Genomic DNA, 11,799 nt, shown 5'->3' with positions numbered 1-11,799 from the left:
TTGACTTAGATAAAGCTCAAAGACGAGCATTCCTATAAATAAATATTCTAATGAGTCTATTATCACTTAAAAATAAGTACATCTTATTGAAAGGCCCAAGATATCATTGGAATTATCGCTATCTGTAATCCATAATGACTGACTGGGATGTCACTCTGCCTGCCTCATGGTACACCAGCACCGGCATCTACAGTCTCGAGAGGCGGGCGATCTTTCTCAAGGCAAGTTCAAGAGAAAAGAAAAATCTCTCATCACCCAGTTTCTGATCGTATTTCAGTCCTGGGTTCTTCTAGGAGCTGTAACAAAGTTTCCAGAAACCAATGTCAACTATGAGCATGAGCTGGCTCAGGTCAACTTCATCGTCCGTCGCGAGACTGAAGATTGGAGGAGCATTACAATCACCAAGAAACGAGACGTAAGTACAGGGAAATTCTATCTTCAGAGAGCTTGCTTATCATACAGGGTACCATTATGCGATCACACTTAACTCCCAATGGCCTTCTTTTCGTGACACTCTCCGACGACACCTGCTCGTTTGAAGACTTCTTCCCCGGCTTTGAGAAAGCAACTGCGCACGCTGACTTCACTGACCTTCCACTGAGACGTCCCCTCACCTACACTTCTCAGAATAATTGGAAGGCCACTGTTGATGCCTATCAAGAGTGTCTGCATTGCGCATATGCGCACCCGGAGTTTGCAAAGACGTTCAAGCCCGCGGGCTACAAAGTCATCAATAAGCATAACTACTCGCAGCATATGGCTACTGGTACTGGCGCTGATGATGGTTTGTTCTTCTTCCTCTTCCCTAATTGTTCTTTGAGCTTGTACGCTGGCGGCTTGACGTGCTGGCGCATTAATCCATCTGAGATACCTTGTCAGGCCCGCATGGAGTTTGACTACTATCATAAAGCACATGCTGGGAGTGAGGAGTTCGAGAAGTGGTATGACTTCACGCGAAACGTTGCTGTTGAAGACATTGAGCTTTGCGAGAAGACTCAGGCGAATCTTAATGTTGGTATTTACTCGGAGGGTCTGTTGAACCCACTAAAGGAGAATGGTGTCATCTGTAAGTGCACTCTGGTTCTCAATTATTCCTTTCTTATGCTAATGGTTATATCTTGACAGATTTCCATAGTCACATACTTGAGTTGTGCTCAGCTGAGATGGAAAAAGATGAGGCGACGCAATCCACAGTGAGGTCATCTATGGAACAGCAACTGCCCTTCTCTAAGGACCTGGTTAGCTACTGAGAGCGATTGTGGTGGTATAAGCTATTGATGTATTATTCTTATCGTGCTATCTGAATTACGTGAGACGTGGCAACATTCTATCTCTGACTTTGCATCCCATTCTCCAAATTGTTCTCGTATCTGAACGTGATATCCGTCTTAACCCCAATCCTCCCATTCGGCATAACCAATACCTCCTCACTACTGTTGTCATCCAAACAATTTTTGATGTTAGTCTCAAACGTACTCTTCGGTGCACCGGTACCGGAATTGCTACCGCCCTGAAGCTCCAGAGGCATCTGTTTGAAGCCAGAGAGCTTGCGACTGCTGGACATGCCAGAGCTGCCAAGCAGACGCGGCGCGTATTTCTTGGCAATGGCTTTGTAAGAGGGGATCGATGCGGCGAGGATGCCGATGTTGGTCTCGATTACGGACCAGTACATCGCATCGGAGATGACCCAGGTGGAATCGGAGGAGCTGAGCATTTTGGGGATGTAGGTGATTCGGATGATGGAGGAGACGCAGGCGCTGTTGGAGTTAGCAGGTGAGCGATTGATAGGGGCAATGGGGACTTACAAGAGTCCGAGACCTAGGATGATGGCCAAGCTGATCTTCTGTCGTCGGGGAACACGAAGCCTCGCCACCAACGGGATAGGCAACGTGTAGGTAAGAATGTCCGTGAAGATATTGACAGCAGCATTCGCCAAGTAGAAAGCATTGATGTCAACGCACTTCTTATCCTCTGGCAAGATCGTGATATCGTACGCCGCGGGAACTGGAGAACACTGAAAGATGCAAGCCAGAACATTTGCACCAGCCTGGCATCCGACAACGCCCATCATCACGAACGCCGTCTTGCGTAGCATCTTATCGCCAAGTCGGGTGTAAAGCGCAAGGACGGAGATCTTGATGAAGCCGAGACAGGCATTGTAGAAGATGGAGGATAGCCAAACGATTTGAAGGTAGGCGATGAAGTTGTCGGTGCCGCGTTTGATCACGTCTTCATAGTGGCCACCGAGACCATGTTGGACGGCTACAAAGGTTAGCGACGGTGAGTCGGCAAATGACAGTGAACTTACAAGCTATTGTGCAACCGATAAAGCACCACGATAAGATCTTAAATCTGTCAGTACCTGCATATGCAGTTGCGAAAACATCAGACTTACGGCTCCAACACAAATCAAGTCTGCAACAGTTAGCAAAGCCCCAATAAGTGGACCGACGTACTCACAGTCATCAGCCCCAAGCGACCTAACAATAAACGTCCTCGCCCACAATCTCAACACCACAGCACAAAAACTAATAACAGCAAAACAAATAGCGACCGAGTTGACCGTCGAGCCCTGCGATTCAGTCATGGCTGCAAAGAGAAACGAAAAAAGAATTGCAAGAGTCCGAAAAACCTCAGCTGATGCAGAATCGTGGGCGGGTTAAATGGAAGAATCCATCGAATCTCAACTGAGACAAGCAGATGGCCTTTCATTACAGCTGATTGATTAACTCGTTGGTGCTATGCCAATCGTTTACCATTCTGTAACGGAAGCACAGACGTGCCTCGCCAAGCGAGCGAGGATCTTACTGCCTCCATCGCGAAAGAGGAGGAGTTTTTCAGGGGAAATTCATATATCAGATTTCATTATTCGTCTTGGAACCAACAATGCCCCCATTGTAAGTGGAGATGCGTGTAATGATTGACACTCGGCTAAGAATGATTGGATTCGGATAAATGGCCCGTGAGTTTGTCTGTGCGAGGAGCATGACGCCTGTGGACCTCGGGTTCTCTCTTCCGGAGCCCTTTCCCCACCCAATTGGTGTTGTTTTCTCTCTTAGACTTTTCTGCTACTGAGGTTAGAGACAACGGCCCGGTGGAAGCTAAGTGTTAGCCTACCGGTTCTCTTCAGCGTGTCTCACGCTAATTATCGCCTCATCCTACTGCCTTCCAACTTCCGTATTTCACGGCGTGGATCATTTGGTAGAGTCCACTTAGTTCATGACATGTTTCCTCGTGAGAATCTGTCATCTTTTCTCAACTGTGGAGCCAAGCAAACATGGCACTTGAACCAACATGTTCTTCACAATGAGACAAACATCATATCATCCAAGAGCCTGCATGGAACTTTTCGTCAGGCAAAAAAGAAGCAGAAGGATCGTTTAACTTCTCCTTTACCCAGAATCTCGGGAACACCGTCGTGGTATTACCGTTGTATTGCCCAAGGTGTTCACATGCGAGCATCTTGAGTAACCGCTGGAGTGGAGAGGATTTAATATCTCAGCCGCGTATGGCGATCTTGGTAGCAGATCTTGGCGAATGTGGGTAATTACCAGGATCAGAAATTTTACCACGGCTCGGGAACTCTTATCCTGCCGAATGGTCAACAAGGATTGCCCAGCATTCTCAGGTAAGTCGTCAGGCGCGCATAAACAATTCTTGGATCTTCAGCAGTTTGCTCATCCGAGATGTGAGCCGTTACATTAAAGAATCCACTTAACTACACGTTGCATAGCATGCAAAAGCAATCACGGGCCATTGAACATCCTGGGTTAATGATCGTCAAGTTGCGCAACTCGGTTATACAGGCTATGTAACAGCATGGGGAACCCGAGTCGTGTCGATCCCTCGTACATTATCGGGTTACGTCCCCTTTCATTGCTTATTTTCGCGTTCCCAACAATTGGTTCGTTTTGTTTCCTGCAGACAACAATGGCCGTGCTTAGCTTGATGAACGTCGCCCTGTTGGGGGTTGGGTATATTGCTTTTTGCGCTTTGTGGCAGATCGTTCGGTATCGCTTTTTTCATCCGCTGCGCAAGTTTCCTGGGAATTTCTGGGGGAGTGTTACGAGGCTTTGGATCACGTATCATAATGTCAAGGCTGATGAGTGTGCGACGTTTCAAGAGCTTCACAAGAAGCATGGTAAGATTGCCCTGCTCAGTGAGTGATGAAGGTATTCACACTTTTCAGGACCTGTTATCAGGATTACTCCTACAATGTTGCTCGTCAGCGATGCAACGCAACTACCCAAGATTTACAATCGTCATGCAAACAAGTCAAAGCACTACATCACCGGAAGCTTTGGCAAAGATGAGTCCCTCTTCAATATGCAAGATTCCGTCATGCACGCCAAGTACAGAAAGATTGCAGCGCCTCTCTACAGCTTAACCAACATCAAAAAGATGGAGCCGTTGATTGACTCCAACATTGAGAATTGGATGGCCCGTCTGCAGCGAGAGTTTGCTTCTACCAACAAGCCATTCGACTTTGCGCCTTGGGCTGTGTTCATGGCCTATGACATCATTTCAGAAGTTGGCTTTGGTGCCCCATTCGGGTTTGTCAAAGAGGGCAAGGATGTTGAGGGCCTAATTCAGGGCTTTCACGATGGCCTTACCCCCTTTGGTATAATGGCGAGGCTGCATCCTTTCACCAACTGGATTAAGAGTACTTTCTTGGGCAAGTACATGGTTGCCAGTCCTGAGCAGGATTCTGGTATCGGAACGTTGATGCGATTTCGCGATCGATTGATTGATCAGCGTTTCAAGGATATTGAGAATGGTGCGACAGATGGACGCGTTGACTTGCTTCAAACGTAAGTTGGCTTGTTTCATATCCCACACTAAATGCTGACATAGATCTACAGGTTCATTGAGGCCAAGGATGAGGATGGCAACCCCCTCGACATCAACTACATCAAGGCTGAGATTCTTCTTGTCCTTCTCGCCGGCGCTGACACAACTGGAACAGCCTTCCAGGCCATGATGATCCACATTCTCACTAACCCATCTGTGTACAAGAAGCTTATGACTGAGATCGACGACGCCACTGTGGCTGGTAAACTCTCCGAGATGCCTCAATATGATGAAGTCGTCGAGAACTGCCCCTACTACATCGCCTGCGTCAAAGAAAGCATGCGTCTCAAACCCTCTGCACCAAACATCTTCCCCCGCATCGCTCCCCCAGGCGGTCTCGAGATCTGCGGTCAATTCGTCCCCGAGGGTACCGAAGTGACTTGCAACCCATGGCTCGTACACCGTGACCCAAACATCTACGGTGACGACGCCGAGGTCTTCAAGCCTGAGCGTTGGCTTGACGAGGACAAGGCCAAGGTCTACAACAAGTACAGCATGGGTTTTGGCTATGGCGCTAGAGTGTGTCTAGGTCAAGATGTTGCACGCATGGAGCTTTACAAGGGACCGCTGCAGTTCTTGAGGAGCTTCAAGGTTGAATGGGTTGATGAGAAGAATAGGGGAACGTATGTTGTCAAGGGTGGTGTGAGTTGGTTTGAGAACATGAACATCACGATTCAGAGACGGGAGGTTGTAGCATAAGTCGTATAGCTGCTATTAATCAAATCCAACTAAGCTTATCTCCTTCATACACGACTAAAGTGCGCGGTTCATTCCATCTGACTTCATCTTCTTGGCCGAATGAACCTTCATGACCCGCCATCCAGCAAGCGCTTTCCTTTGCATCAAATAATCATCCACTGGCCCCTCAAAACCTTCCTTGATATTCTCGTATCGCCGTTAGAAAGTTCCAAACAGATTATGTTGATACAGAAGAGAGAAGAGAACAAGTATTGGCGACTGCGGGCTCTTTGAATTGGAACCGAATGTCCCGCTTAGCGATTATTTCTCCGATTTAGCAATGACAGCTACAATATCGAGGTGACCATTGTCGCAGTTGTCAAGAAAAGTAAATCATCTTCCATATCCTTTTTCTCCACAAAGGCAAGTACGACGTAGCTCCCATATCCCCTTTCTTTAACGTGAAAGTACTCATTCTCTTGTTCTTCTTCTCTACCAAAAATGGCTCTTAAGTTCAGAATGAGCTCGTCGTAGTTTCGGACGAAGTGCGAGCGAATTTTGTGTTCGAACCATTTCTTGCCGCTCTTCCAGAAAAAGGACTCATTTACTTGACTCATGTTTCGTGGAAAGTTGTTGGTATTCTTATGCCACGATCGATGGGTAAGTGAATGGGAAATTGGCGGATTCGAGGTTTTATAGCTTGGAAGATTATACCGGGCCGTGAATGAATGCTGAGTGGCTGTCAAAGGTAAGTTGCAGTATGACCAATGTTTGATGTTAGGTTGACTCGTTTGAAGAGGAGGCATGAGGCTGTTATGTATTCAGCTTTAGAGAGGAACAAAAGGATCTAACTTCGAAGAGCGGAAGTTTAATGTCTATGTCTGTCAAACCTTGTCATTTAGCTTTGTGCTCGGGCCAATCTTCTTCTTCAATACACAATAAAGTGACCTCATAACGCCTCTGGCATAATATCTAAGTTAGATGCGAGATGTGCGATTGGTAGATGAGAACTGTAAGTCAGAGCTTCCATAGCCTCAGAGAGCTGCCGCTCGTCTGGGTAGAGGATTGTTTGAGTTAATGAACCTTACCGCTGATGATTGCATCACGCGGCTTCCTCAATTATGCACTGCAACAACCCTGCAATGAAACGGTAAGGTATTGTGCTAAGATCGCGGCTTAATATCCTATGGTGCTTAAGAACCCTGAGGATGAACTCACAACTGCAAAGATTAATCTCAGCTTACTACATTTGAATGGGATAGCAGTATCTCCAAGTGCGTGTGAATGGAGTCTTACGAGCTACCGGAGCTTAATCTAGGGTTGCCACCCTGCACATTCTGATCTGACCCAATTCCTTATTACACCATATTGATCGAATCACACTATGGTGTTAATCAATTGTCTTTGGGTGAAGTATCTGAGCACTTATAAGCCCTCAGGCTCACGAGTTTGGCTCCCAGTGAACTCTACTACACCCCAGAGTCAATGCCCGATTCTTTCAATCCGTAAAGTTCCCTGAGTACGTCCTTTTGCTCCCAGGAATAGATGTTCCAGTGTTGAACATTCAAATGGCAGCAATAGCACTCGCCGGGTTTTCCAGCTTCTTTGAGAATGGTGTCCAATCCTGTCTTGAGTGCATGCTCGTTCTTGATCTTTTTACCACCGATTGTGACTTCGAAATAATCGACACCTTCCACGCCGGTAAATGTGTCCCTGGTGACGAGAGGCATATTATCTTTTGGTTTGGCGATGTTAAGATAATTTAGTGTGTTACAGTGTTTGTGCGTGTGTGTGGATGATGTTTTGTCTGAGGGATCGTGTGATTGTCTTGTTGTCTTCTTGTCGAGAGTGAGGTGGAGAAACATGCAATACTTGTAGGGTGAATAACCGGAAGGATCATTCAGCCACAAGTGTCAGTATATGTGTCTCATCAGTGCTGTTGAAGCAACTGTGACAACATCCTCTGCTGGGTCAGTGATCCGACCGACGAGCTGATGTGTTGTCGGCATCGCTTTGCTCTAAGTCACTACTGTCGCGAAGTTTCAGCAGAAAGTTCTTAGCGACTGAAGCAGAGTCTTCGAGACATATGTAACTGTTGCTTGAACTCGTGGCCTGTTTTCTTGTGTTGCTCTCAATCACCACTTGAGGGCGAGACTTCGCTTGAAGTATCAGAGGCTTATAGAACTCGAGATCTCTGACTGAAAGCTTTGTTATAACATGCCCATTCTACGTAGGGCACTGCCTCAGAAGCTCCACTAACTCAATCACACATCAGAGTCCATCTACGGTAACCAAATCAGGGGCAAATGGCCGCACAGTGATTGCGTGGGCAGAGGTACTCAGGCTCATTTTTCACGTATAATGCAACCTCCCTCCCCATGTTTATTCCGCCCTCACCATTACCACTTCAACGAATAAGATCGAGTGTCACCAACACAAACAATCACACTTCAGCCCATCACGAAATCATCATGGAACCAATCAATACAGACCACAAAAGAGTCGTTACGCGCCACCTCATCTCGGACACGGGTGACTTTTACTTGGGCCTAACAGAGATCTATTGCTATCTACCCAATGGTGGTTGGTCATGGTCTATGGAGACTACGAAAGATGATCAAATCATCTATGCACCCAGAGCAGAACCGGAAGATCTTGTGGAGGAGCTCCAGAAGATGGGGTTTATTGAGAAGGAAGCAGTTGGTGAGACGGCTGCGGCCACGTAGTCAGAGCAGGAGGATGGATCAGAAGGAGACAAGTGATTCAAAAACAAGCCTTGTACAAACATACATTTGCCGTGCCTCCTTTTACTAGAATCTATACGGATCCATGAGAATATTTGCTTGCATAATTTGAATGATCAGCACCAATTAGAAAATCCTATCTTGAAGGGATTATCCCCCTGCATACAAAATCATGAACTTCGAAACCGCATTCGGTTTTGCGAAAAACTCCAGTGTATATCCCCCACGACGTCTAAGAGGCTAACAGTAACAACGGAGACGTGTTATGTGAAGTTGAGGCATTGATAGCCCCAACATGCTTTGACAACAGTGTGACTAAGTGACCAAGCCATCATTCGACAGATTTGTGGGCGAAACATCCATACGAACGCAGTAATTTGTAGCTTGATGGCTTTTGTAGTCTGATGCCTCCATACGCTGGCCTCATTCAGCGCCATACTGTTTGACACCTATCTAAGCTCTTAGCAGCTGTTATCTCATACCGATATGAGACCAAGATCCCAGAAAGGCAGACTTTGCAAGTCTCGTTAGTATAGAAAACAATCAACAGACACAAGAGTAACAAACATTCCAATGATTTGACATTCCTTTCCCTCGACAGTAGACCAACCTTCGTCTGTTCCGTAAGGGTAGTCAAGCGTTTGCACAATCCTCTCGTGGTTGGTTCGAAGCCAACAATATTAGTAGTGTTTTACACGCAAGGAAAGATTGTACTGATATCTTCAGCCCAACTACATATGATCCACTAGTCTATGCCCCAATTCCTGACAAACGCCAACCAGGAGCACTGGCAATGGGAAAGGATACTGAGTTATCATGAGAGTCGGGATTGGAATTCCTACGGTCAGGGAAGTTCCCATCGATGGCTTGTCCAGATGGTAAAACCATGCCCAACGCATGGGACCGCAACACGTATGTGTAGAGAATCGTGACAGGTACTTTTAACGGCCCTCTGCAGAAGCAGGAAAGAATCAATGTGCCTGCAATGGGCTGGTCGTCTCAGACTTGAGATTCGCTTACATCAAAGAGTATCGCAATGGCTACAGGTCTCACCATTGGTACAAGTATATGGAATCCGATGGCAACTCTCATACGACAATGCTCTCGCATCGCATCGAATATCAGTCTAGGTATCGCACCAATCGTTGTAATCAGTCGCCTCAATCTAGCCTTGTCATACGCTCTCAATTCGTGTTCCCCAGTCATAGCTAACTTCTTTGGTGAAATCGAAACCTTTTCCAACATATAGGTAGGGGTAATTCACCGGAGCTCTTAAGCCACTGCCCGTTCTTCCAAGCCAGGACTCGCCAGTTGACTCGTGGCTTATCGAGATCACGGCAATCCCATTGGGTCAAATCTCCATCGTCGGCGAAAAAAGTCCGACGTGACCAATCGGTGTTGTACTTACAGCTTGTCACTCAGCAACACAGTTCAAAAGAAAAAGGCACGAGACAATGAATAGATAGTTGCGAATTACCTAGGGTGATCAATTTGGACCAAGCATTTCACATGTCTCAGTGCATAAATAGTTCACTTTGTGGAACAAGTGCGTTCAGAAACAAGTCTTCAAATGAAGACTCAATGAATTGTATTAATAACGTGTAAAAGAGACCCTGAAGGTCACCAATGAACAATTAACTAAGCTCCAAAGCACCAACGCTGTCGTATATCATAAAGTCGTTAAGCGATACTTCAACTGCAAGAAGATATCAAGCATGATATGTGCTGTCAACTTCCTTGAAGATCGATGTGCAGTGTGGTCATTTATCCAAAGAAAATATATATAAATGTAGTTGTGTTTGACATTGCCTCGAAACGTGCTTGAAACCTCAGTAGTATGCGACAATAGAGAGTGACAAGATGTATCAGAAGGCGTTGCTTGTTTAATGGCATGCTGAGATGATGCGCAGTGAAAGAGAAAAGCGAGACTTTAAAACCCAGACTAAAACTCTGAACTTATGCTCGAGAAGCCCTGGGACAAGACGCAGTGCTGGTAGCAGTATATCCAGACTCAGTATAAATACTGGCCATAAATAGGAGCATAGGCATCAGGAACCACTGGTACTGGTACTGGTACAGCATAAGCCACCGGCAGACTTTGCGCATAGTAGGCAACCGGAAGACTCTGCGCATAGTATGCCGCCGTGATTCCCTGCTGATACCCCGCAATATGAGCAGCGATATACGGGTTGTCCTGCAATGAAGAGACGCCAGCACTGGGAATTGAGTTCGACTGGCTGCTCGGCTCGCTCGAGGGGAGGGGCTTTGGTACAGCACCCTTTTTATACCCCTTTGGCCGGTATTTAGCCAGACAAGCCGAGGTCTCTATCCTTGCCGGATGGTACACCACATCAAACTCCCCAGGCGCAGCAGAGTTGGTGATCATACGTACTGGGCCGGGTGACCCAGACACGTAGCCCTTGTTCAGACAGAAGGGGTACTCTTTCCAGGGACCCAAAGACTGAAGAGCAAGCTCCTCTTTGTTATAAAATCGTCGCGGGTATATGGACTGGCCTGGTACAGGGCTAGCTGGAATTTGCTTTGCCTGTTTCCTGACCTGGCTAGCTGGGATTTGCCGGTACCACTTATCAAAGGTAAGGTCAGAGAGTGAATAGTAGGAGCAGTCTGACTCTGTCTCCCAGCTGTTTTGTGAAGATGGAGGGGATGGCAATCCTCCTTGGTTATTAAGCTGGTCCAATTGACTCAACGCTTCAGAAGTAAGAGCAGACATTTTAAATAGAGATATGTCGCTTAAAAGAATATGAAGGTGAAGGTGAAATGAAAGTCGGAGATAAAGAGATTGTGGAGTTATAAAAACAATGACAAGAGTCAAAGTCTGTTTGCTGTTGCTGTTGCTGTGTCGAAATGTCCAGAAATGTTGCCAAAGCTTGATGATGATGGAGAAATGAAGAGAAGTGTGTGCACTACGCTGATCTCCAGGCCAGATTATGACGACTTGCTGAAAAAAAAGACAGTAGATGTGTGAGTCGTTGACAAAAGAAAGCTGAACCAAGAGATAAGATAGCGTTGTCAGATAAGCAGAAAGCGAGAAGCAAGAAGCAGAGACTTGACAGCAGACAACAGAAGAGCATGAAGAAGGGAAGTTCAGAATCCAGGATGGAAGAGGACAAGACGGAATCTTATACCAAGTATCCGTTAGACCTTGAGAGAAGGGAGAACACCAAGCCCTCTGCCCTATTGATTCGAGAAGCTTGTGGAGGAGAAAGGAGTCATCCATTGAGTTTTTCCCAAACTATCTTTACGATAAGTTGACGTTGTCATTGTGATAGGTTTGAGTTAAGGTTAGTACTGGTCATGCATGAACTTTGTCTTCCCTGCACGAACGAGAAGTGGGCATGTCAAAAGTCAAAATTCTCGTTATCAAGTTTACTAGGTGCTTGACAGGTCTAGCGTAGAGGAACAGCAAGGAGTTCGACGAGGATGAAAAGCCAGGATGAGGGGGAGATAGAGTTTGATAGCAAGATAAATGCTGGGTAAGGGTCTTGGAGATATGGGTGGGCGTAGT

General features: G+C 46.4%; 5 protein-coding genes across 5 annotated transcripts; 3 read left to right on the top strand and 2 right to left on the bottom strand.

Annotated features, from left to right (window-relative positions):
• Positions 1–166: 166 nt before the first annotated feature.
• FTJAE_3589 (choline monooxygenase chloroplastic) lies at positions 167–1,250 on the top strand (the record flags this gene model as incomplete). Its single annotated transcript, XM_037349902.1, has 3 exons — positions 167–415; positions 463–1,066; positions 1,159–1,250. The coding sequence occupies 3 exons, from the start codon at positions 167–169 to the stop codon at positions 1,248–1,250; spliced, it is 945 nt and encodes a 314-aa protein (XP_037209252.1).
• Positions 1,251–1,327: 77 nt separating this feature from the next.
• FTJAE_3588 (uncharacterized protein) lies at positions 1,328–2,587 on the bottom strand (the record flags this gene model as incomplete). Its single annotated transcript, XM_037349901.1, has 5 exons — positions 1,328–1,757; positions 1,806–2,262; positions 2,309–2,345; positions 2,396–2,415; positions 2,461–2,587. The coding sequence occupies 5 exons, from the start codon at positions 2,585–2,587 to the stop codon at positions 1,328–1,330; spliced, it is 1,071 nt and encodes a 356-aa protein (XP_037209251.1).
• Positions 2,588–3,930: 1,343 nt separating this feature from the next.
• FTJAE_3587 (cytochrome P450 monooxygenase oxidoreductase) lies at positions 3,931–5,550 on the top strand (the record flags this gene model as incomplete). Its single annotated transcript, XM_037349900.1, has 3 exons — positions 3,931–4,141; positions 4,190–4,811; positions 4,863–5,550. The coding sequence occupies 3 exons, from the start codon at positions 3,931–3,933 to the stop codon at positions 5,548–5,550; spliced, it is 1,521 nt and encodes a 506-aa protein (XP_037209250.1).
• A 2,450-nt stretch (positions 5,551–8,000) lies between these two features.
• FTJAE_3586 (uncharacterized protein) lies at positions 8,001–8,255 on the top strand (the record flags this gene model as incomplete). The annotated part of the gene is made up of 1 exon (XM_037349899.1): positions 8,001–8,255. The coding sequence occupies one exon, from the start codon at positions 8,001–8,003 to the stop codon at positions 8,253–8,255; it is 255 nt and encodes an 84-aa protein (XP_037209249.1).
• Positions 8,256–10,284: 2,029 nt separating this feature from the next.
• Positions 10,285–11,004, bottom strand: FTJAE_3585 (uncharacterized protein; the record flags this gene model as incomplete). Its single annotated transcript, XM_037349898.1, has 1 exon — positions 10,285–11,004. One exon carries the CDS (start codon positions 11,002–11,004, stop codon positions 10,285–10,287), a length of 720 nt encoding a protein of 239 aa, XP_037209248.1.
• Positions 11,005–11,799: the final 795 nt, after the last annotated feature.

Source organism: Fusarium tjaetaba (genome assembly GCF_013396195.1).
Source record: "Fusarium tjaetaba strain NRRL 66243 chromosome Unknown NRRL66243_c0000069, whole genome shotgun sequence".
NCBI lineage: Eukaryota > Fungi > Ascomycota > Sordariomycetes > Hypocreales > Nectriaceae > Fusarium > Fusarium tjaetaba.
This window is presented reverse-complemented; position numbering and strand designations above follow the sequence as displayed.